This window comes from Ornithorhynchus anatinus, chromosome 16 (genome assembly GCF_004115215.2).
Source record: "Ornithorhynchus anatinus isolate Pmale09 chromosome 16, mOrnAna1.pri.v4, whole genome shotgun sequence".
NCBI lineage: Eukaryota > Metazoa > Chordata > Mammalia > Monotremata > Ornithorhynchidae > Ornithorhynchus > Ornithorhynchus anatinus.
The window spans coordinates 25187668-25213373 of NC_041743.1; the positions used below are offsets into that span (position 1 = coordinate 25187668).

The window sequence follows — 25706 nt, forward strand, 5'->3', positions numbered from 1 at the left end:
CGACTGAATGAATGAATGACTGTCTCTGTGAGCGCTCCGTCCCTTCCGAGCGCTCAGTCCAGTGCTCCGCACGTGGTAAGCGCTCGCTAAATACGACTGAATGAAGGATGACAGGCGGGAGCGTGAGTCCGGGGAGGGGGGGGGGCGGTCGCCGTGGCAACGGGAGGGCGGCGCCGGGTCCCGGCCGCCCATTGGCTCGGCGGCGGGGCCAATAGGAAGCGGCGTTGCTGCGGGGTCCCAAGATGGCCGCCGGGCGGCCCGAGGACGACGGCGACAACGGCGACGAGGAGGAGGAGGAGGAGGAGGAGCGAGCGACGGGGTCCGCGGCCACAGGTTTGGGGGCGCCGGAGGGGGCTCCTCCACACCCACACCCTGACACTGGACGCTCCCCGGCGCCTACTACAGCGCCCGACGCTCAGTCGGTAGCGGGGATCGTGCGCAGAGGAGGCGTCCGCCACCTCTCTTTCTATTGGACGCCCCCCCCCCCCCAGCGCTTACTAATAATAACGGGGGATTTTTGTTAAGCGCTTAATAATAATGTTGGTATTTGTTAAGCGCTTACTATGTGCAGAGCACTGTTCTAAGCGCTGGGGTAAACACAGGGGAATCAGGTCGTCCCACGTGGGGCTCACAGTCTTCATCCCCATTTTACAGATGAGGGAACTGAGGCACAGAGAAGTTAAGTGACTTGCCCACAGTCACACAGCTGACAAGTGGCAGAGCTGGGATACTATGTGCGGACCACTGTTCTAAGCGCTGGGGGGAGTCATCGGGTGCTCTTTCCCACGTGAGGCTCCCAGTCTTCATCCCCATTTTGCAGATGAGGTCACCGAGGCCCAGAGAAGTAATAATGATGTTGGTATTTGGTAAGCGCTTACTGGGTGCCGACCACTGTTCTAAGCGCTGGGGGAGATAACGGGGTCATCAGGTGGCCCCACGTGAGGCTCCCAGTCTTCATCCCCATTTTGCAGATGAGGTCACCGAGGCCCAGCGAAGTAATAATAATGGTGGTATTTGTTAAGCGCCTACTGTGTGCAGAGCACTGTTCTAAGCGCTGGGGGAGATCCAGGATAATCGGGTTGCCCCACGTGAGGCTCACAGTCTTCATCCCCATTTGACAGAATAGGGAACTGAGGCCCAGAGAAGTGAAATGACTCGCCCAAAGTCACCCAGCTGACAAGTGGCCTTCCCGGGATTCGAACCCATGATCTCCGACTCCAAAGCCCGGGCTCTTTCCAATCAGTGAAGTGACTTGACCGCAGTCGCCCAGCCGACAAGTGGCAGAGGCGGCATTCGAACCCATGACCTCGGACTCCCAAGCCTGTGCTCTTTCCCCTGAGCCACGCTGCTGTTGTAGTCTCCCAAGCGCTTAGTACAGTGCTCTGCACAGACTAAGCACCCAATAAATAGCAGTGATTGTGGGTGGGGAAGCTGCCCGTCCTGGATTCTAATCCCAGCTCCGCCATTTTGCTGGGTGAGGTTGGGCAGGTCGCTTGACTTCTCTGGGCCTCGGTTACCTCACCTGGAAAACGGACATTAACACCAGGTCCTACGCGGGACAGGGACCGTGTCCGGCTCAGTTTGCTGGTATCCACCCCGTAGTGCCTGGCACGTAAGTGCTTGATTAATTACATCGAAATAAAATAAAATATGACATCGTGCCTCCAGAGTCCCTAAGATCAATAAGTAGTATTTCCTGAGCACTTTCTGAATGTAGAGCGCCGTACCGATCACTCGGGAGAGTTCAGTCGAAGTGGTACACACGATCCCCGTCCTGAAAGGATCTTTTCGGTCTAGTAATGACGTTGGTATTTGTTAAGCGCTTACTATGTGCAGAGCACTGTTCTGAGCGCTGGGGGAGATCCAGGGTCATCAGGTTGTCCCACGGGAGGCTCACAGTCTTCATCCCCGTTTTCCAGATGAGGGAACTGAGGCACGGAGAAGTGAAGTGACTCGCCCACAGTCACGCAGCTGACAGGTGGCAGAGCTGGGAGTCGAACCCATGACCTCTGACTCCGCAGCCCAGGCTCTTTCCACTGAGCCAAGCTGCTAGTTGGGGGAGAAAAACCCAAAATTATGGCAGGTGGGTGTTGGGGGCCAGAACGATTAATGCCAACGTTATTATTATTAGATTAGAAATTCATCCCCAAAGACCTCCTGGGGATGGAGCAGGTGGGGGCTGCTGCCATCCGTGTGAATCCTTCCAGGGTTAGTAATAAAAATAAGAAGAAGAATAATGTTGGTATTTGTTAAGCGCTTACTCTGTGCAGAGCACCGTTCTAAGCGCTGGGGGAGATACAGGGCCATCAGGTCGTCCCACGTGAGGCTCACAGTCTTGATTCCCATTTTACAGCTGAGGGAACTGAGGCACAGAGAAGTGAAGTGACTCGCCCACAGTCACACAGCTGCCGAGCGGCAGAGCCGGGATTTGAACCCGTGAACTCTGACTCCCCAGCCCGGGCTCTTTCCACTGAGCCACGCTGCAATGGTATTTGCTAAGCGCTAACTACGTGCCAGGCGCTTTTAAGCGGGCGCCGGCGTCGATACAAGCGAATCGACCCGGCCACGGTCCCTGTCCGATATGCGGCTCGCGGTCTCAATCCCCATTTTCCAGATGAGGTAAGCGAGGCCCGGAGAAGCGAAGCGACCCGCCCGGGGTCACGCGGCAGACGAGTGGCGGAGCCGGGGTCGGAATGCGGTCCCTCGGTCCGCCGGATCTTCAAAAGTGATCGCTGAATTATTAATCTCTATAAATACCAAGGTGACATTTCATAAAGGGTTGAATCGTTCACTTTTATTCATCAGATGCGTCTGTATCGTTGCGGGCTCTGTTCGGTTCAGGTTTCAAAACCGAACCGCCCGTCAGATTTAAGATTTTTCAGGTTGATTTCTAAGAACCCGAATAAATGGCCTGGCAAGTTGTTTTTTCTGCTTTGGCGCCGCGTAGGGTGTCGAGTTCACGTCCGTTCTTTTTAACAGCGAGGATGTGGAGCGGACTGTTACCTCCTGGGGTGAGCGAAAGCGACGTCGGGTCGGATTCCGAGGACGAAGCCGCCCCGGGCAGCCGCGGGCTCGGTTCGAGGGAAGGGGAAGAGGGCGAGGCGACAGAAGAGGTCGCGTCGTCTCGCTTAGCCGTAAGCGGACCTGAAAGGATGGCAGAGACGACGGCAAAAGCGGTCTGCGAAGAACGTCCCGCTGGAGTTTCCCCGCAGATGTGGGATGTAGGTACTTCTTCATTTTCGCTTAATCCAGATCCTCTCCCTGCGCGATATTTGGAAGTTTCCCCTTAAGTTGGGCATCGTGGCCTTTGCGGTCGGTTCGGCGGCCGCACTGAGTTCTTTCAGATCCTTTTGTGTTCAGTTATTGGCATTTATTGAGCGCTAGCGTGGACGTAGGATTCAGTGGTATTTAATGAACCCTTACCGGGCGGAGAGTAGAAGCGCTTAGTGCAGTGCTCTGCCCGGAGTAAGCGTTCAATAAATACTATCGAATGAATGGAGAGCGCTGTACTAAGCGCGGGGGACCGGGACTGCGTCCAATCCGATTTGCTTGTATCCTCCCCGGTGCTTAGTATGGTGCCTGGCCCAGGTAGTTAGTGCGTAACAAATACCACAGGTATTATTATAGTTTATTCTGGAACACCCCATTACCCTTTTTAAATAATAATAATTGTGGTGTTTAAGCCCTTCCTGTGTGCCGGGCACTGTCCTAAGGGCTGGGGCGGATGCGAGCGCATCGGGTTGGACGCAGTCCCTGACCCGCGTGGAGACTAGGAGTCCCAATCCCCATTTTCCAGATGAGGGAACTGAGGCCCAGAGAAGCGAAGTGGCTTGGGCATAGCAGACAGGTGGAGGAGGCAGGATTGGAACCCATGACCTTCTGACCCTCAGGCCCGTGCCGAGGGTGAGGGTATTGAAACATCTGGTCACGGGGGAGCATTTGGGGAGCAGGGATAATAATAATAATAATAATGATGATGATGTTGCTATTCTTCTTGTCTGTCTCCCCCGATTAGACCGTAAGCCCATCAAAGGGCAGGGGCCGTCTCTATCTGTTACCGATTTGTACATTCCAAGTGCTTAATACGGTGCTCTGCACATAGTAAGCGCTCAATAAATACTACTGAATGAATATTTAAGTGCCTACTATGTGCCACAAGCACTGTTCTAAGTTCTGGGGAAGTTATTAAGTAATCAGGTCATCCCACGTGGGGCTCACAGTCTTAATCCCCATTTTCCAGGTGAAGTAACTGAGGCCCAGAGAAGTGAAGTGACTTGCCCACAGTCACACAGCCGAGAAGGGGATGGTCGACAGCGTCAGAGGCAGCTGAGAGGTCGAGGAGGGTTAGAATGGAGTTCTTCCCCTCGACTGTATTTATTGCCATCGTTCTTGTCTGTCCGTCTCCCCCGATTAGACCGATTGTCTCTATCTGTTGCCGATTTGTCCATTCCAAGCGCTTAGTACAGTGCTCTGCACATAGTAAGCGCTCAATAACTACTATTGAATGAATGAATGAATGAGTCAGAGGACATGGGTTGGAATCCCGGCTCCGCCGCTTGTCAGCTGTGTGACCGTGGGCAAGTCACTTCACTTCTCTGGGCCTCAGTTACCTCATCTGGAAAATGGGGATAAAGACTGTGAGCCTCATGTGGGATCACCTGAAAACCACCTGATGACCCTGTATCTACCCCTGCGCCTAGAACAGTGCTCCGCACATGGTAAGCGCTTAACACATACCAACATTATTATTATTATTATTATTATTATTATTAGACCAGGTTACCTGCCCACAAGAAGTTTGCCACCTAGTAATTCAACCTCAGAATATTTCTGTAATCAATCTGTTGACTGATTGGTAACCCAATCGTTGGGTCGTTAACAATATATGAGGGGAGACTGATGAAACAGTATTTATAGTTTGAGGGTCGAACACCCAACTTACTCTGAAAAGAGAATGGATCCATGTATAAATGGAATCAATCGGAGAAGCAGCGCGGCTCAGGGGAGAGAGCCCGGGCTTGGGAGTCAGAGGTCATGGGTTCGATTCCCGGCTCTCCCACTTGGCAGCTGGGTGAACGTGGGCAAGTCACTTCACTTCACTTCTCTGGGCCTGTTACCTCATCTGGAAAATGGGGATTAACCGTGAGCCTCACGTGGGACAACCCGATGACCCTGTATCTACCCCTGCGCTTAGAACAGTGCTCTGCACATAGAAAGCGCTTAACAAATACCAACATTATTATTATTATCGAGTAGGGGGTTTTCAGTCTAGTACATTGGGCCAGGCTTCCTGGTCTGACCTTTGAGAGTTTCGAAACCTTCGGTGAATATTCTTCCTTCTTACAGAAGATGAGAGCAGAAATCTTCATGTGAAAAAACTCAGCGTGCTGATATTATTTCCTGCTCTATCCTGTAGGAACTGACGTTAGAAGACTTTATTTTTGGTGACCTTTTTTTTTTTAATAATAACGTTGGTATTTGTTAGTAATAATAATAATAATGTTGGTATTTGTTAAGCGCTTACTACATGCAGAGCACTGTTCTTTTTTGTCCCTTGCATATTTCCGGGAGAACCAGTAGTGAGGTTCCCAGATTAACAAAATCTCAAGTGATAGATTTGTTTTGAAGGTGTTCGCTTTCATTTATTTGGCGGGTGGGGGGTGTTTTCTTCATAAACAGAAATTTCGAGACCTGCAGAAAAAATACGTTGAACTGAAAAATCAACCAATTCCGAGATGCAGAAGGAGAAAAAGAAAGCGTGGGAAAGGTGAGTGTCATCTTTTAATCAGGAGTGAGAATGTCGAGATGCCTTCTATTTGTGATTATAAAACTTTCTTTGAAGTGTTCAGCCGAAAATATCAGTGTTGATGCAGACTTTTAAAAAATTATTTTCAGATCAATTGAAAAATGATGAAGAAGTGGCTGGGAGGTAGGTAGACCTCAAATAGTTATTTATATGTCGCATATACATGTGCATACACATCTTTATAAATGTATAGATTTGAAACGACACGGTCTTAAGGTTCCAGTCCCTTTCAGGGTGAATATCGCTAATTCACAGGTTGCAACTGATTGTGGTTGAATAATAATTTGGTATTTGTTAAGCACTTACTATGTGCAGAGCACTGTTCTAAGCGCTGGGCTAGATATAGGGTAATCAGATCGTCCCACGTGAGGCTCACAGTCTTAATCCCCATTTTCCAGATGAGGTAACTGAGGCCCAGAGAAGTGAAGTGACTTGCCCACAGTCACACAGCTGACAAGTGGCAGAGCTGGAATTCGAACCCATGACCTCTGATTCCCAAGCCCGGGCTCTTTCCACTGAGCCATGAGTCAAAATAAGCTTCAAATTTTCACCTCGCTAATGAAAATAGAGGCAGTGGTTGTGTTTTTGTGAATAGGACCAGTTTTTTTTTTCTTCTGACAGTCAGCAGTCTTCAAATGAAGACCAGTGGAAGGAGCTAACACAGTATTTTGGAATAAATGATCGATTTGAACCTCTCATACACAATAAACATCTTCAGAAGGTAATCGTCATCGTGCGCTTTGGACCTACTGTCTTTGTTTTAATACAGATTTCCAGAATAAAGAAAAAAAACTTAGTGGTGCCGAACTTGGCCACCCCAATCCCTCTTCTAGTTTAATGTATCAGCCTGTCAGTTGGATGCTTTTAATGTCTGGCGAAAGAAATATATAGTGGTGAGTGGCATCTTCTTTGGGTTAAGCACGTATTGGATGCTCGTATATATTTTCCCTGAAATATTTTTCCTTCTTAGTGTTATTTAATAATGTTGGTATTTGTTAAGCGCTTACTATGTGCAGAGCACTGTTCTGAGCTCTGGGGGAGATACAGGATAATCAGGTTGTCCCATGCGAGGCTCACGGTCTTCATCCCCATTTTACAGATGAGGGAACTGAGGCCCAGAGAAGTGAAGTGACTTGCCCACAGTCACACAGCTGACAAGTGGCAGAGCCGGGATTCGAACCCATGACCTCTGACTCCCAAGCCCAGACTCTTTCCACTGAGCCACGCTGCTTCTCCCTTGTGTGTGTTCTAAGCCTATGAAAGCCTCATCGCACGCATTGGTCTTATCCACCTCCGCTCCATTTCGGAATGCTAGGAAGTATCACGTGAGTCCGGGAATGCCCCACTTTTCATTTCGATGATGATGATAATGTTGGTATTTGTTAAGCGCTTACTGTGCGCAGAGCACTGTTCTAAGCGCTGGGGTAGATACAGGGTTGTCCCACGTGAGGCTCACGGTCTTCATCCCCATTGTACAGAGTCTCGTCGGAGACTGGGGATGGGGTGAGTATCAGGGCGCTTAAGGGGTAGAGACCCAAGAGCGTAGGAGACTCAGAAGTGAAGGCCGAGAGGGTGGAGAAATGAGGGGTCGGTGAGGAAGGGCCTCGCGGAAAAGATGGCAACCGAGCAGGGCTCCGAAGACGGGGCGGGCGGTGGCCTGTCGGATACACGAGTGGGGAGGAGGTCCTAGGGCGGAGTAGGACGCAGGCGGCGCGTCGGCGGCGAGACAGATGGGTAGAGTCGCGGTAGGTTGCCATTAGGAAGCAAAGCGAGTAGGCTGTGTCGTAGGAAATCAGGGAGGTAAGGGAGCAAGGGGAGAGTCTCCTGAGTGTTTTAAAACCGACAGGAGTTTTGTATGAGGCGGAGGTGGACGTTGAAGGCACTGGAGGTTTTTGCCAAGCGGGGAGATGTAGGCAACGGTCTTTAGAAAAATGACCCAGGTGATGGATTAAGTAGGGACCGGAGAGGGGGAGACAAAGGAGCCAGGGAGGTCAGCCAGGAGGTGGGCTATAAGTGCTTCGGATCAGCCCGGTAGGAGTTTGGATGGAGAAGGAGGGGTCGTACTTAGTGAGCGCTCGCTGGATGCAGGGTGCTGTAGTAAGCGCTTGGGAGAGTACAATGTAACAAACAGACCGATTCCCTGCCCCTAGTGAGGGAGAGACGGACATGAATATAAATAAATACGTTACAGATATAGATATATATATACTGTGGGGCTGGGAGAGGGGATGAATAAAGGGAGCAAGTCAGGGTGACGCCGAAGGGAGTGGGAGAAGAGGAAAGGAGGACTTCGTCAGGGAAGGCCTCTTGGAGATGTGCCTTCAAGAAGTCTTTGAAGTCGGGGGAGAGAAATTATCCAGTGGATTTGAGGAGGAAATTATCCAGGGGTGGCAGGCGAGCGAGAGGTCGGCGGGGAGATGGATGAGATGGAGGTATAGTGAGAAGGTTAGCGTTAGAGGAGCCAAGCGTGTGGGCCCGGTTGTAGTCGGAGAGTAGCGCGTAGAGGTGGGAGGTGGTAAGGGTGATGCTGTGAACGTAGTCCGGATGGAATCTGGTGACAGACTGAATAGGGGGGTTTATTTGTTTTCCTCTTATGACTGTTATCCTGAATAACCAGGGGTAGACTTTTTAAAAACCCTCTGTGATGAGTAGTGTGGCTCAGTGGAAAGAGCCCGGGCTTGGGAGTCAGAGTTCATGGGTTCGAATCCCCGCTCTGCCGCTTGTCAGCTGGGTGACTGTGGGCAGGTCACTTCACTTCTCTGTGCCTCGGTTCCTTCATCTGTAAAATGGGGATTAACTGTGAGCCTCACCTGGGACGACCCGATTCCCCTGTATCTACCCCAGCGCTTCGAAGAGTGCTCTGCACATAGTAAGGGCTTAACAAATACCAACATTGATTTTATTTTTATTTATGATTTTGGAGAAGCGACGTGGCCTAGTGGAATCAGCCCCATCCTGGGGGTCAGAAAGACCTGGGTTCTAATTCCGGCTCCTCCACTTGTCTGCTGTGAGACTTTGGGCAAGTCACTTCACTTCTAAGCCTCAGTTACCCCATCTGTAAAAGGGGGATTAAGACTGAGCCGCATGTGGGGAATGAACTGTGTCCAACCTTGGTTAGGTTGTATCTACCCCAGGGCTTAGTGCACTTAACAAGTACTACTAAAAAAAAAAATACACATTTCGTCAAAAGCAGCCATTCATTTAATAAGCAGAACCGAAGCTGTAATGTATGAAGAAAAGCACAACAAAAATCCTGCAGAGGTTTGGTGCCTATTTGATTTTTTTTTGCTAGAATGGTTACGGCTAACGACTTCAGGATCAATTCAGATGAGGCTCTCCTGGAGTTCGTAACTATTTTCTTGATCACTCCTAGCTCCCTGTGATGCCGTAAAGTTATTTTGACATTAACGATCAATCGGCAGTACGTATTGATTTATTAAGTGCCTACAGTGGGTAGAACACTACACTAAACTCTTGGGAGAGTACAATAGTATTCATTCAATATTCAGTAGTATTTATTGAGCGCTTACTATGTGCAGAGCACTGGACTAAGCGCTTGGAATGGACAAATCGGCAACAGATACAGTCCCTGCCCATTGACGGGCTCACGGTCTAATCAGGGGAGACGGACAAAAACAGTAGCAATAAATAGAATCAAGGGGATGTACATCTCATTAAAGCAATAGCAATAAATAGAATCAAGGTGAAGTACATCTCATTAACAAAATAAATAGGGTAATGAAAATATATACAATTGAGCGGACGAGCACAGTGCTGAGGGGAGGGAAAGGGGGGGAGGAGCAGAGGGAAATGGGGGGAAAAGGGAGCTTTTTAGCTGAGGGGAGGTGAAGTGGGGGGGTAGAGAGGCAACAGAGGGAAAACGGGAAGCTCAGTGTGGGAAGGCCTCTTGGAGGAGGTGAGCTCTCAGTAGGGCTTTGAAGAGGGGAAGAGAATGAGTTTGGCGGAGGTGAGGAGGGAGGGCGTTCCGGGACCGCGGGAGGACGTGGCCCGGGGGTCGGCGGGATGGGCGAGAACGGGGGCCGGTGTGGAGGTGGGCGGCGGAGGAGCGGAGCGTGCGGGGTGGGCGGTGGAAAGAGAGAAGGGAGGAGAGGTGGGGAGGGGGCAAGGTGATGGGCAGCCTTGTAGCCTAGAGTGAGAAGTTTTTGTTTTGTGCGGAGGTTGCTAGGCAACCGCTGAAGGTTTTTAAGAAGGGGAGTAGACATGCCAACGACATGCCAATGTCACAATGTCACGTGACATGTCAATAGTAGACACGATCTTGCCCTCAAAGACGTCACAGTAGTTAATGGGTCCAAATCATACCTCCGGTGCTAATCCAAGCTTCGGCTGTTTCATGGTAGTCTCAGGTTTTCAAGTGAATTCACTCACGTGCACAGGGAAGGTTAAGTAAAATGAAAGTGGAAAACATACTAAATTTCGCTTTCGCATAGGTTATGGTGTCTGCCATCAGATCACACCCACTTTTTGCATCTTCTGCTGTCCTGAAGATTTCTAGTTGAAATTTGAAAATTTCTGACCTGATGCTAAACTTCTACCCCGACCCCGGATAGAGAAATGTAAAGAAGGCCCAATTGGAAGGCACAAAGATGAAAGCTTGCAACAGATGTAAACCGACAAATGTCGAGCTATGCCATGCTCGATTTCTTAAATTTGAGGGGGTAATAAAAATCTATGGAGCCGTTTGGACACAGCTCATGTATTCCCCGTCCCTCATTTCTCTAGGGTGGAAAACACATTTGTTAACGTATCTCACGGTACCTTTTCATCCTGTTTCGTGAGCCCTGTAGAATGGTGAAAAACTTTCCAATTTTGCTGCTGTTGGGAAGCTTACCAGGCTAAAATGCTGCTCGTATAAATCACGTGGGTCGGCGTTACTGCTGTCGCCTAATTTCCAGGGCAGAGGACGGGTATTTTTAAACGTAATCTTGCTATTTTCCGGGTGCCGACCTTTGGGGTTCTCTGTGTTCTCTGCGTTTTTCTAATAGCGTTTCAGGCAGCAGTTCTTTGATTCGTACCAATCATTTGTAATCGGCAATTAAAACTGAAAATTTGTGGCAGTTTCTGAATAAATGGAATTGCCCGTTTTGATGTGAAAATGCCTCGAGTAGCTTTCCATCGACGTAATTCAGTGCGCTTGGTAATCGGAGACATTGTTTCACTAGACAACCCTCAGATACGGACAAATGGATTGGCACTGCGGATAGTCCGTGACTAGTTTCTAAGATCTCACCTTATTTTTATTGCAGAATTCTCAAAATGATTCCTTTATTATTTGGGAAATCAGATACTTTTACTGTAGCTTAAGCTACGTCTACTGTAAGCTCTGCCAAAAGTTAGAGTTGCCAGCACCGGCGTCTACATTTCCCCTATCGAAACATTTTGTCGTCGTAATTTGTGGTTTCATAATTTGATAGTTGAATGCATTTTTTTTGGCAGAAGGTAGAAGAAATGGCTTCGTTTTACCCTGTGTGAAAATATTTTTTTTTAATAGAGGTGAACATCGAGTGGCAATAACAGTGCTCAGAACGTTCCTAATATTTTTATTTTTTTAATACACCGCTTCAGAATTTGCGTAGCACTTTCCATATCCGTCACTTTTTTTTTTCCAGGCTCCTGTAGCGTGGCCTAGTAGATAGAGCACGGGTGTAGGAGTCGGAAGGACCTGGGTTCTAATCCTGGTTGCGCCGCATGTCTGCTGTGTGACCTTGGACAAGCCACGTATCTTATCAGTGCCTCAGTTACGTCACCTGTAAAATGGGGTTTAAGACTAGGGGCCCCTGTGGGACAGGGACTGTTCCACCTGATGAGTTTCTACGTATCCCGGCGTTTAGAACAGTACTTGACATGCAGTAAGCCCTTAAGTATTATTATTATCATCATTACTTTGAGGTAGGGAGAAACACGTAATACTCCGAGTTACCAGAAGAGGAAACCGAGGCTTGGAGAGGTTCAACGATTTGCTCCGAGTCTTAGAACCAGTGAATCTCTAGTCTTTATTCCATGTCTGTCATATGCAGAGCTCTCCCGTAAGCACTTGGGAAAATTCAGTGAAGATAAAATATACTGGTCGCTTTCCTAACAGGCTGCTCGACTATTATAGTCTCTGAATTGGGAAAAATTGGAAATGAAATAAAACCTCAGGGTCTCGTCCCCCCTTTAAAGGGTGTAGAGCCGGGGCAGGGCTGGTTTTTTAGCTGTTCGCCCGGCAGTGGTCTGTGGTCTCTTTCCTCGAGGAGCTTTCAGCCTCAAGCCACTGGTGTCCTGACTTCCAGACAGTACATTTGCTCTTAGGCCACGCTGCTCGACTGTGATAGTCTCTAAATTGGTAAAAATTGGAAATCAAATAAAACCTCAGGGTCTCGTTCCCCCCTTTAAAAAGTGTAGAGACGGGGCAGGGCTGGTTGTTAGTTGCTTGCCCAGCGGTGCTCTACGGGGGATCAGAATGTCCACCGGAGGGGCATTTATCTGTCGAAGAGAAGGGTTGGTTTGAGGTCATTAGCCCTCCAGACGAGGAGGTCTGCCGTGGATCTTTTCCCCCACCCCCCAGCCCCAACCCCCGCCCCGCAAAGGATGAGACTAGCTCAGGGCCCGCCAGCCGCCTGGATTTAGAGCCCTGCCAACCCCAGGCACCCCACCCTTTCACGTCGGAGACTTGTCGAAACAGACGGGGCGCGAGGTGGTGACAGACTGCTCATCTTGTATGTGCCGTGCAGTGGGGAAATCCCACCTCTGGGGATGACTGGCAGCTCCGACAGAATGAGGTCAAAAGCGATGTCTCCCCGATATTCTCGGGTCACGCTGCACGTTTTCCGAGCTGGCATTTTTTTAACCGGGAAGTTGGCCCGTGGTCGTGATTTAATTTTTTTTTTTTGAGTACTTTTAGGGCAACGAAGGCTAAATGAACCCCTGGATTTTCTCTCAATCGATGGCTTGATGTAGCAAGCCAGGTGAGTCGTTGAAAGGCAGGCGGCAGAAATTAAAAGTGAAGGGGAGAAGTGCGGAAGCTCCAAGGGTGCAGAGTGATGTATACCCTGCTTTTGCTAGAGGAGGGATGCCCTTTGTGGCCTGGAAAAATTCTATCCCATTGGCCCTGACCAGCGGAGAGCCTGGAAATGATCTGGAACACGTCTGAGTTCCCAGTTGTGGAAAAATTGCTCTTTTTTTTTTAGTGCTAAATTGCCCTCGTCGGTGTTTCTCTGTCACTGTAGTCTGTGTATTCTAGTCTGGGAGCATTCAAGTGCTTAGAACAGTGCATCGCACACAGTAAGCACTCAACAGATACGACTGAATGAATTCTACACGTAAGGTGAAACTCATGTACTCGTCAGTTCTCAGTACATTTCCGAGGATGTTTGCTTCGGTCTTAAAACAGACTTTATGTTGGCCCCAAGGGGTTTACGGATGTTCTCTTCCGCAAAGTAAATGTCTTCAGGTAATAAATGTAGAGAAATTTTCTTTTGAGAGCTGTGTTTTAAGGAGATTAAATCATATCACTGTTTTTCCTAGCGAATCTCTAGAGTATTTTTGCCCTCTGGTTTAACTTTTTTTTTTTTTGCGCTTTCCAGTCAGGCCTTGAAGTCAGCATAGACAAGTCTGTGGCCGAAGGGGATATTGAAAAGGCTGAGGAGCTGAGTAACAGATTAGCCACTCGGGAGGTAAGTTCAACTGGTTAAATCTTGTCTTGTAGAAATTAATTGCCGTGTGTCTCCTATTAAAACAGTATGTTATAAGCAAGTGCACTTAAGGCTTTTCTGCCGTCTTGCTTCTCCTCATCCTTCTCATCGTTCTTCACCTTGGGACTTTTTAAAAATAGGTGACTTTGAACCCGAGAGCCACCTAGACACATTAATTTCTGAAATGGTTCCCGGATGATACTTGCACTTTTCACGTAGCAGCACTGGCCAACAGGGATCTCTTTCCATTACAGGAAAAATTCGCCTTTTTTTTCCCCCATATATGCAGTTCTGTCCTCACGTCTGTTTTCACCGCCTGCTTTTCATAGAATGCTATTGTGGATTTTGAGGTGCACAGCTGCCTGGAGGCTCTGTGGTGCAGATCAGAAAAAGCGGTTTGCCCATGGTTGCGACTCCAAACTCTCTGTGAATTCGACAGCGCCAACTCGTCAGGGCATGAGGAACACAATCTCTGGGTTACACCCCTGGGCCCTATCCTTTTCTACTGCTGCCTGACCTTCCCATTTCCTCCCACTCTCTCACTGATCCTCCAATGCTTTTAACTTCTTTCTCTCTTTCCCCAAAGCTTGCAGTTCATCACTCGGTGACCACTTCCATCAAAGAGTAGTGCTTAGTGCAGTGTTTGGCACCTAGGAAGTGCCTGACAAATGCCGCTGTTATTATGACTTCTGCCAAGTCGAATAAAATGGTAAAGGATGAACTCAGTTTGCAGAAGTGCAATCCAGGGATACTCTGTCCAACTCCTTAGTTCCTGTCTCTAGACTGTAAGCTCACTGTGGGCAGGGAACGCGTCTACCGACTCTGCGTATTGTACTTTCCCAAGTGTTTAGTACAGCGTTCTGCGCACAGAACGTGCTCAATAAATACGATTGATTGATAAACAGTTTAATTGGTGGAAAAACAGGCTCTGTTGACTCACTTCCAAACACTCCCCGTTTTTTACTAAGCATTGGGTAGATCCAAGCTTATTGGGTTGGACACAGTCCCCTTCCCACATGGGGCTCACAGCCTTAATCGCCATTTTTCAGATGAGGTAACCAAGGCCCAGAGAACTGAAGTGACTTGCCCCAGGTCAAGCTACATCTCAGTTATTATGTCCGTATTTCTCTGATTCTGTCTGGAGTGAAATTAAAATGACTATTTTTAATAGTAATATTCTTCCTCAGGGCCTCAGTAGTGTAATACACTGTGCAAAACGAGCAGTGACACATTCTCTGCCCACGAGGTGCTTTCATTCCAAATGGGGGAAATGGCCATGACATTTTTTGAAAGGAAGTCAAAGGAAGTAATTATATAAGTGCCTGTGTGCTGGAGATAACTGGTGGGTTTGTTACGACCTCGATGCTGAGAACTAGTCAGGGAAAGCCCGTTATAGGGCTCGGGGCTCTAGGTAGGCGTTGTGAATTCCATAACGACGACCGATTACGTTCCGTTCCCCAAAATTGGTTTCGTCGCAGCGTCGGTGAGGTTGACGTCAGATTTCTGTTATTTTGTAAGGCCGACACGGACTTATTTTGGCAACAGTTTTAGTTTTCACGTGGAGTTATTGAACTGCGAATGTAGACCTGAAACCTACTTTATGCGTTCATTTTATCCTCGTCCAAGAGTGGTACTCCGTTTCAAAACTTCACGTCAGTTTCTCATTAAAGGATTACGACTTAAATTCCCATAATTTGGGCTAATTTCTAGTTTCATCTAAAAAAGAGAAAGTCATCCAGAAAACGATTACCATCAAGTTTTGAAATACGGAAAGGACACTGATCCCATCTTAACTGGACACCGGCCGAAGGTGAGGAGGTGACCGAGGCGCAGAGAAGTGAAATGACTTGCCCAGCGTCACGCAGCCAACACGTGGCGGGGCCGGGATTAGAACCCAGGTCCTTCAGACTCCCGGGCCTGTGGGAGTTACCTTATGAGGATCATATCGTTCTTGGATAAGTGGATTAATGTGTGTAGTTCTTAGCGTCCGAGGAGGCTAGAAGAAAGATAGTAGATTGGGGTTTTATGAAAGCAAGAGGTTGAAAAGTTGTATGGTGGGAATAGCAACTGTTCACAAACAGCACGCTTTTGAAATGAGGTGGATTGGTTTGTACTCAATACCATTTTCAGGAAGCGGTGACTGGGACCCGCTGATAAAGCCTGTGCTGTGAGGCACAGATCCCAGAGTTTAAAGCCTTTTCCTGCCATAATAAGTGAAACTAATTTTTGATGTCTAACATTTATAAGCCCGTGACACCGAGAGGGGCAGCGTCGGCACTGAGGAAAACGAAGCCAGAAATAAAGCCAGGACTGAGACTATGCCATGAAAACCTCTTCTTTCAACACAGGGAATGCCAAAACAATGCTGTCAGTGTGCTATCATTGGGAAACAGCAAGGGCGAGAATTTGTTCTGTTTTGTTTTTTCCTGCAATCAGACTCCCTTGAATCACCGCTGACTTTAGGACCGCGCATAATCGGGTTTGGGGGATGACTGACTGAGTTCGCATGTTTGCGGCCTCAATTGCGTCGTCATAGGTGTGGGGTTTGCATTTGGGGGTCATCCTTCCTCTCACCTGTAAACCTCTGAGGTCAAATGTGTGTCTCATTTATCATTCTCGAAGCCACCTTTCCTGAAAAAATGAAGTGTAATAATAATAATGATATTTAAGTGCTTACTATGTGCCAGGCACTGTTCTAAGCACTGGGGTAGGTTCAAGAGAATCAGGTTGTACACAGTCCCTGTCCTCCACAGGGCGCTCAATCTCTTAATCCCCGTTTTACAGATGGGGGAACCGAGGCCCAGAGAAGCGAGGTGACTTTCCCAAGGTCACACAGCACACAAGCGGCCCAGCCGGGATTATAACCTGTGACTTTCTGACTCCCAGCTCTGGGCCCTAACCACTAGACCATGCTGCTGGAATACTTTTAGAAACTGGATGCTGGGGTGCGTTCTGTTGCAGAAAGTAGGCAGGGCAGCCAAGGAAATCTAATTCCTACCATTCTTTCTTGTAATGCCTCACGGCGCTCCCTGGTAGTCTTCATTAAGTCGAGTTTCTCCGTAGTTTTCGAAACCATTGATAAGCTGGAGAATTCCCATTTCACTTGCCTTTGGCTTTATGGTTTTTCAAGGTATTTGAGTGCTCACTGTGTGCCAGACACTGTCCTAAGCTCTGGGGTGGATCCAAGCTAATCAGGTTAAACCCGGTCCGTGCCCCACGTGGGACGCACAGTCTTAATCCCCATTTTACAGATGAGGGAACTGAGGCACAGAGAAGCGAAATGACTTGCCCGGGGTCACACAGCAGAGGCGTGGCCGAGCGGGGATTAGAACCCACATCTTCTGACGGCCAGGGCCGTGCTCTGTCCACTAGGCCACAATGTTGTGATGCCTACAGGAAAGGCAGCGTGGCTCAGTGGAAGGAGCCCGGGCTTGGCACCCAGAGGTCATGGGTTCGAATCCCGGCGCTGCCACTTGTCAGCTGTGTGACCGTGGGCAAGTCACTTCACTTCTCTGTGCCTCAGTTCCATCATCTGTAAAATGGGGATTAACTGTGAGCCTCAAGTGGGACGACCTGATTACCCTGTATCTACCCCGGCGCTTAGAACATAGTAAGCGCTTAACAAATACCGACATTATTATTAATCAAAAAGGAACGTCTATTAAGTATTCCATTTGCAACCCTATTTTGTCCCCGGAATGTACGAAACCGACCCGGGGCTTGGCAACCGAACAGTTGAGCTTCAACCGTCAGAGTGAGTCAGTCACACTTTTACAAGCTTGAGTTATTGTGGAGGTTTACTGAGGTTGCTTTAGGGTGCTGGTGCAATTTATGAACTAAAATTTGCTGGGGGGGGGGATTGGCAGGGTGAAGTAGAAAACCGTGCCTTTGGTTTGCAGCGTACACACTGAGACATGTCTGACTGGCGATGCCGAACGTTCACCCAGATGCACGTAGATCGAACCCCAAAGCCCGGCTTCCTTTCCATATTCCGAATAGAGTTTTGTTTATGAAAATCCAAATAAGATTACTTCATTCGTGTGTGTGTTTTAAAACTCTGGCACGCTGTTCGCTTGCAGTCCACTGCCATGTTTGGGAATGTTTTAAAACCGGTGGGAGAAACGATATGCTGAAACATTTCATATTTTAAAACCAGGTTGCTCCAATTCGTAAATGAGCACCCCGGGCGAGGGCTTCGTGCTTATGTATTTGACGATAAAATGTTCAATCTGATGGCTGCGAAGCGAAATATTTATAGATGAGCTAACCTAGGCATCTCCAGAATGGATACGGGCGAGAAAAATGAAATCGGGTTGTCATTTTGAAATGCCCAAGGAGATGCCCACAAGACCTTCTAACTCGATTCAGTCGGTAACGTAGTTCTTTATAATAATTAAAACGTGCAGACTTCGGTTAAAGCTGGGAACAAGGAAGGATTTGTAATTATTTTGCACTGGCATGTACTCATAAAACAAGTCTTTCTCCCTAAAATGCATCATGAGTGATTCAGAAATGAGTTTAATGCTTTTGGCGATATTGAAAGCTATTCGTATGTAGAAGAGGTGAACTGTACTTTCTGCTCTGAGCATCTTCAATCTGAGGGTGTATCCAGCTGATTTAGTGTACTCGAGATCATCGAGAAGCAGCGTGGCTCAGTGGAAAGAGCCCGGGCTTGGGAGTCAGAGGTCTTGGGTTCGAATCCCGGCTCCGCCACTTGTCAGCTGTGTGACTGTGGGCAAGTCACTTAATTTCATCGTGCCTCAGTTACCTCATCTGTAAAATGGGGATTAAGACGGTGAGCCCCACGTGGGACAACCTGATGACCCTGTATCTACCCCAGCGCTTAGAACAGTGCTCTGCACATCGTAGGCGCTTAACAAATACCAACATTATTATTGTTATCTTTAAAGGACAAGTTGACATCTCATCTTAGATGCCATTATCTGTGCTTAAAGATGTGAAAATAGTCTTAGGTTGGTAGGGGTTTCCCTTTGGAGAATGCCTTCTCCATAAATGGAAATCTTCTCACCACCAAAACGTTCTGCATTTTTCTCCCCTTGGAAAGTTTTGTCTTTTTCAGGATGCTAGAAACCTCAGAATTTGCTTCATCTCTAGCGATGGAATGTGAGCTCTTGTCTGGTTTACATTTCCCTAGGATTATCTGGACATAACTCCATCTTTCCACCTATTCTGCCACATTTGTGTAATTGTTCTTGTTGTTGAGATGCTGGATTACCTGGGGGTATCTGAGCCCGAAGATAAAAGCTCCCCCAATTAGGAAAAAATAATTTTGACCAAAGATTTACCTGTCCGGATATTCTGGGTGCTGTATACTGGTGGAGTACCAAATTATTGACAAAGTTATTCAGTTTTTTCCGGAAGAGTAGCGTTGTCGAACAACGCGTTATGACTGCTCCCAGCATTCCAGCCAGGGCAAATCTGTAACTATAATTTATAGGAAAGCTTTTCGGGATTAGAAAACTTGCTATTTATGGAGCAAATGATTGATTTGAACCATTCGCTCCATAGACATACCCAAACACGCTCATGTTCTGTCCACTTTATATCCAGCTGAGGTAATTGGTATACATTAGACCGCGAGCCGCGTTTGGGGCGGGGACCACTTCTGATGGGATTGTCTTGTAGCTCCTCCAGCGCTTAGTACGGCGTCTGGCACATAGTAAGCGCTTAACAAATATCACAGTTCTTTTTATCCCTATGATGCTGATAAAACTCATCCTTAAAGCCCATAGATGTATTGAGAAAGTCCTGCAGGAAACCTTTCGTTATTTCCATTCTTTGCGTTTTCATCTGGTGAATGTTGGGCATCTGCAGTAAAAGAGCATTTAGGACAAGCGGCATTGAAAATGTAAAATTGCATGTCATTTTGTTCTGTTAAGGGGGAGGGCAAGAACCTTTTCTGTCAGGCATTTTGGTAATAAAACAGATAGTGATCTCCTGAATATAGTCCTGGCATCTCTCGTGCCAAGGGTTTAAAAATAATCTGATTTTAAGTAATCAGAATATCCAAAGACATGAAATGCCTGCAGACACCCGCTGAGAAACTTCCTATCCGTTCGAGTGATAATGCAGAAGTATAGATGCAGCCATCTTAAATTTAAGCCAGGTGGATATGATCTATTCTTACGAATGTGGCAAAGTAATGTTTGTTCCAGTAGAGATGTTGAAAAATATTTCCTTTAAAATGTCCATTAAGTGGAAGTAATGTTTAAGCAACCTCGTCGCCTGGCACCGGTAATAGCGATAGCATTGATTAATAACACAAAGACAGTAAATAACATGAGCTCTTCATAAGGTCGAGGCTTTCCGGTTTTATAGCTTCATCTTTCGGAGGAGATCGCTCATCCCATCGCTCATCCTCTTGTGCTCACCTCTTTTGGTTTTTTATTTTCCACTGAACCAGGTGAATCTGCTGACGCTTTTGATTTAAATATTCATCAGATTGTCATCCTCCAGTGTGGTTCTTGAAGACCTCAGAGCGTGGCTATCTGTTGCCGAATTGTACATTCCAAGCGCTCAGTACAGTGTTCTGCACATAGTTTGCGCTCAGTGAATGCTACTGAATGGATGAATGGTTCCATTTTTAAACTTCAGTTGAGGCGATTCTGTCTGTCACATTTTTGGCCCCAAGATTTATTGGGGGAATATTTAGTTAGGGAAATGGAGACCGGATAATATTCGTTGTAAGACGTAACAACATTTGGAAAACCAGAGGAGGAATTCCAGTAACTTCAGGGCAGAAAAATAAGTGTGGCGTTCTCATTCCCTGAGAGGTTTTCAGGTTTTTAGCGATGATACCTGCAAACGCCTTATTTCATGAGATTCGTTCAGTTTCAACCTTCGGTATATGATTGGTGATCACCTAGAATAGCAATCTTTAATGCTCTCTCTTAATTATGTCTATCTGTGCTTTAACAAACCTTAAAAAAAAGATTTCAGATGTTACGAGTCTAATTAGACAGACAAAGCACAGTTTATACTGTAGATTCTTTCTGCAGTTCAATTAATCAGCATGTTTTCTCTTTTAATTAAAACCATTTTAGTAAATTAAAGCCCACAGCAAAACACATATATAATTTGTTTGTAATTAGCTCTTAATTGGTGGTAGTTGAAGCTTAGCACCCTTGGTTTCTTTCTTCATGATTGCCATTTTATTAGCAGCCAGTCATTAATTAATCTTTTTTCTAATTAGCTTATAAAACTGTTGATGGCACATTATTGTAAATGTGATTTTAAGTTCAAAGCTTGTTAATAAGCTTTCTTAGAAGAACAGAGATAAAGAAATTGCTGAAAACAGTACTACAGTTCTTTTTTTAAAAGTGTCTTTCTCATAAGGGGACTGTGTAAAACATCTAACAGCTTATGGTGAGTTTTTTTAATGCTTTCTTTTTTTCTCCAATGGAGAAATCGCTTGCATGTAAATGCCTCGAGTCCAAACAGAGGCATCTTCCTTTCTTTCTCCTCGTTTCAGTGTGGGCTAATCAACCTGCGATTTGACTCTTTGAGACTCGTCGTTCTAACAGGTCACCCAAACTGTTCCTCTGTGAAATCAAAGCAAGAGTGCAGACCGTGAAAACCGGTCGGACGGAGTTGTCCCGAAACTGGTACCGACGGTTTGACGCACATTCGTTCTCGCGTCGTCACTTGTCGGACGGAGGCGCGTGCCCCACGTCTTGTCATTTTCCTCTCCGGGAGACGGCCACAGGCTGGGCGAATAGCAGAACGCAGAATGGTGCTCTGTTTTTAGCGGGCTCGGTTTTCGATCACCGTGAAGTGGTCGGTGCCGAAGGCCGGGATCCACTGGTACATACCCCGGGGAACTCGGAAGTAATCCAGAGGTGCGATGGGTTTTCAGGTTTTCCCCAGGCGGCACCCGGTTACAGACGAGAGGAAATAACTTGCTAGGACCCGAGCTGAAATCATTAGAGACGATCTGTTTTTCAAGGAGGGGGGGAAAGAGAAGTGCCTAAGCTTTGCCTTTTTGCACCGAAATTCAGGAATGGCGTTTGACCCGTGTGGGAGTTGAAACATTCCTGGATTTCACCTAACGTGTAATCCCTTCGAATGCGAAGTGACGGAAGCAGGTGCCGAAGGAACCATCCGTATCTTAGCCTTTATGGAAAATGTTCCTACTCATAGCACCGAAGGTCTTTACCCTCTGACCTTCTAAGTGACACGTCGGTGCAAAGTTTCAAGAGTTGCGGGGGAAAATGCGGCGGCGTAGCTCGCTGGAAATGGTTTGGCCGGCCGAACTTTCCGAACGATTTCCACTTCAGCCATTTCTCTGCGTGGTTTCATTTTTTTTTTTAAATGTGTTTTGTGATGCCATGCAAGAGACACTAGAAAGGGATAGCTGACAAGGAAAAAATTAAAAATTGGCTAAAAAGTAAATGAATAATGTCATATTACTAAAAAGATGAGAGGCTAATTTGTGCCGACTTTTTGCTAATTTTGCTCAAGCCTCAAAATGAGGAGCTGTCACCCGTTCTGTGTAGCACTGATGACAGTGTCAATGATCCATGAAATAAGCTGCCGCTGGCTTTGTTCTGATAAGAATGAACAAATCTGCACAATGTACGGCTTCCAGAATCTCATTTTCATACTTGCATGCAGGCTAAAAGAAATAAGCTGTTTGCAGGCTTGATTAATCAGACATTTGAGGGGGGTTTTTTTGTCTCTTTGATCTCTTTCGTCTCCTAGGTAACTTGCTTGACATGAATGTTGAGCCCGAGTAAAGACAATCAGGAATTGTAGACCAAACTGATATAAAAATGAAAGACCTTAACACTTTAAGTACTCCAGTAATGGTTCCGCTTTACTTCAGAAAACATCTGTTTTCATTTAATTAAAGAACAAAGGAGATGAGCATAAATATTTTTTCATAGAGACCTATTATTCCATAAAAAGTTAAAGTATGATAATTGGTATTTTAAAATAAGTGCCTCGAAAGTGTTCAAAACGGGGCGGGGGGGGGCGGGGGGGGGCGGGGGGGGGCGGGGGGGGGGGGCGGGGGCGGGGACGACTTCAGAAATGGGTGACAAGGTAGTAATTTGACTCGAGTCAAACATTTCGTGAAATGGATAAGGAGTTTGCAGTTATGCCAGATTAAACTGTTAGAGTGAGATATTTCCAACGATTATCAGCGAACTTGGCAGTGGCGAGATTACGCCGCCGAGCGACGCGCTCCGATTTTCAAAGTTTGTCTTTTCGGATCTGTCCTGCTACAAGGATGAGCCATTATATCTGTTTTACTCCCCAATACGCTTTACACACTCTAAACCTGTAAAATTGAAAGGAATTAAAAAAAATGTCGCAGTGCGTTTGCTGGAGGTTATGCAGACGCTTTTACAAATCTTCCAAGTGGCTGTAAAGATGAATGCCTCAAGGGGTCTAGCCAGGGCCCTGCTTTTCCAACCAGCTAAAGCCCTTATCTTAAATCCAAGCAAAGTACCATTAATCTTTTTGAAAGACCTTTTATGGCTTTTAATATATCCCAAATTAGAACATTTTACACCCTTGGTTCCTGAAATATGGTGATAAAAAGCCTTTAGAGCTTAATTTTCCTTACTGCGTGCTCTGACCAATTTGCAGTTCTTTGTGATAATGTTTAGACTCCTTAATTAAAATGCAGCAAAATATTGGATGTTCTGTATGGAAAATGCTGATACTTTGGCTACACAATAATTTTTTTGTGTGTGTATGTGTGTGTGTTTTTATTCGTGTTGTCTTTTTTCTCCCAACGTCGTATTGCCGTTGAGTTATCTGATGACCTGAAATGGTTTCTAAACCAAAAGCCATGGGTCTTGCGTGCTTTGTGGGTTTTTTAATTTCTCTTTTTTGGTGGGTTGGCGCGAGAAGTGAAGGGGCACATCTTGGGGGAGGAGGGGAGGGGAGTCCTTGGTGTGAATTAACCATGTATAACATGTACTCCCAACGTGGCTCCATGGCTTCCGGAAACTGAGATTTGACGGGGTTGCCTCGGAAAACGTTTGACTCAAGGATCTCATCCAGCCATTTCAGTTCTCCCTTGCCTCCAAAGAGTAAGCAAAATACGGGCCGTCCATTTTAAGCCTGTCTGTCACCGTCATCGACCAACTGGGCCCCTCGTTTAATACGTTCTATCAACTGTGAAGTATTTAAAAGCGTTTCCGTTGAAAAAATATCACACTCGAGCGTCTTCCCAGATACGTCAAGGTAGAACACAAATCAAATGTTGGCCTCTTGAAGGAACGGAACTATTTGAATGCATTGTCATACGTACCCAAGTGACTGGCTCTATTTACATAGTTCTTAAAACGAGGAGCCCACTCATGCAAATACTTGGAATTATTTTAATGCTCTCTTTTTAACAAGTTGATGCAGTGTTTAAGGAACATAGATATATATATATATATTAGATGTAGGCCCCAAATCTTTACTCTGGTGCTGGGTAAATTGGATTGAGTTCAATTTTGCCAGAAATGTATAGCTTTAAAGCTCTTAGAGTATAAAGCCACGTCAAGCCATATAAATCAAACGGTTGCATGTTCAGACACACGGAGATATGCAGTGGTTCGGCCGCCTGGAGAATATGCCTTCCAGAGTCCAGAAATCCTGGTTTGAGAGGTTTCACTAAATTTAATTGCTAGCCGGCTACATTAAATTATAAAACCGGAAAAAGACCTGAACGTGTGACACGGGCATTTGGCCGTATTAATGTTGAAAATGGTCTACCTGGATGGATGTGCATCCCTGAGTCGACTTGATTTAAATCACTTGTTGTGAAGTCTTGGTTTACTCCTTTATTTCTTGAAAATTTTTTACCAAAAAAGCATTATTACTGTTTGATTATAACTTTAGTCTCTGGGAGCGTTAGGCTGAAAATTTAAAAAGGGGTTTTGTCTGGTAGGAAATGAGTTCATTGGAAAGGATCCTTCACTCTTTCAGATCACCAGTCACTGCTCCTTTTGGTAGCGTGGGACTCGTTAAGCGCTTACTATGTACCGGGCACTGTACTAAGCTCTGGGTGGAAGGTTGGACATAGTCCACGTCCCACGTGGGTGCTCACAGTCTTAATCCCCGTTTTACAGATGAGGGAACTGAGGCCCAGAGAAACAAAGTGACTTGCTTAAGGTCGCTCAGCGGGCAAGTGGCAGAGCTGGGATTGGAACCCAGGTCTTACTGACTCCCGGGCCCGTGCTCTGTGCACTAGACGACGATGCTTCTCAGTATAATGCACTGTCGTAAGACACTAAATGGTGCCCCGAGTGTTCGGAAAGTCGGGTCCCCCCCCAAAGCATTTACTCTGTTCCCCGTTAAGTGGAACCACTCTTCACTACTCAGAGGTATTTTTTTTAAACAGACATTAGAGGAATATCATTCAGGTATTCCTGACAGGGTGTCGCTTAGCCTCGTGAAAATCCCATCTCCAAGAGGCCTTCTCCGACTCAGCCGGCATTTCCCCCGCTCCGTCTTCCACTGCGTCGTATTTGCCTTCAGATTTGCACTCTTAATCACCCCACCCGCAGCCCCGCAGCACTTAACGTACATATCCCTAGTTTATAACGTGTGTCTCCCCCTTGTAGATTGTGAGCTCCTTGTGGGCAGGGAACATGTCTGCCAACTCTGTTATCGTGTACTCTCCCAAGTCCCTACTGCGGTCCTCTGCGCAGAGTAAGCGCTCGGTAAATAAATCGATCGGTATCTCTTTTTTATCCTCCCTCCGGCCCTTTATCTCGGCCTGGCGAGCCTGGAATCAGGAGTAGGGCCCCTTCCTTTGACTTCCAGGCCCGGGCCTAGCGACTCTGCCTCTTAATAAACAGCAAAATCGTGGTTTGCTTCCTTTCTGTTTCTCAAAAGGCAGTCTCCCAACTACTCTTTAAATGCCCACCCCCTCCCCAAGTACCTGGAACTCCTGACCCTATCCCGTCCAGCTTACGGAAAGAATCCTGCTCCGCTCTCACTGCAGTCTTCGGCCTCTCCCCCGGCTCCTTCCTTTCTTCCGTCGAACGACCCAGGTCTCCCCAGCTGTCCATTCCAGTCTCCCCCCAATCAGTCGGTCATACGTGTGCGCTTACCACGTGCGGGGCATTGTACTGACCGCTTGGGAGTGTACGGTACAGCAGTATAACGGGTACCCTTCCCGCCCACAACAAGCTTGCGGTCTAGAGAGGGAGACAGACATTGATATAAATAAATTACAGATC

General features: G+C 46.9%; 1 protein-coding gene across 2 annotated transcripts in view; it reads left to right on the forward strand.

Moving 5' to 3' along the window:
• The first annotated feature begins 224 nt into the window (after window positions 1–224).
• FAM204A (family with sequence similarity 204 member A) overlaps window positions 225–25706 on the forward strand; it is a 35933-nt gene continuing 10451 nt past the window's right edge. The window contains exons 1-6 of one of the 2 annotated variants that reach the window (XM_029081076.1): window positions 225–333; window positions 2980–3221; window positions 5680–5767; window positions 5896–5929; window positions 6428–6527; window positions 13393–13482. In XM_029081076.1, coding sequence (XP_028936909.1) covers window positions 243–333; window positions 2980–3221; window positions 5680–5767; window positions 5896–5929; window positions 6428–6527; window positions 13393–13482 — 645 coding nt within the window. In that variant the 5' untranslated portion in view covers window positions 225–242. The remainder of the gene's footprint in view (window positions 334–2979; window positions 3222–5679; window positions 5768–5895; window positions 5930–6427; window positions 6528–13392; window positions 13483–25706) is intronic. The other variant, XM_029081077.2, reaches the window with a different exon arrangement.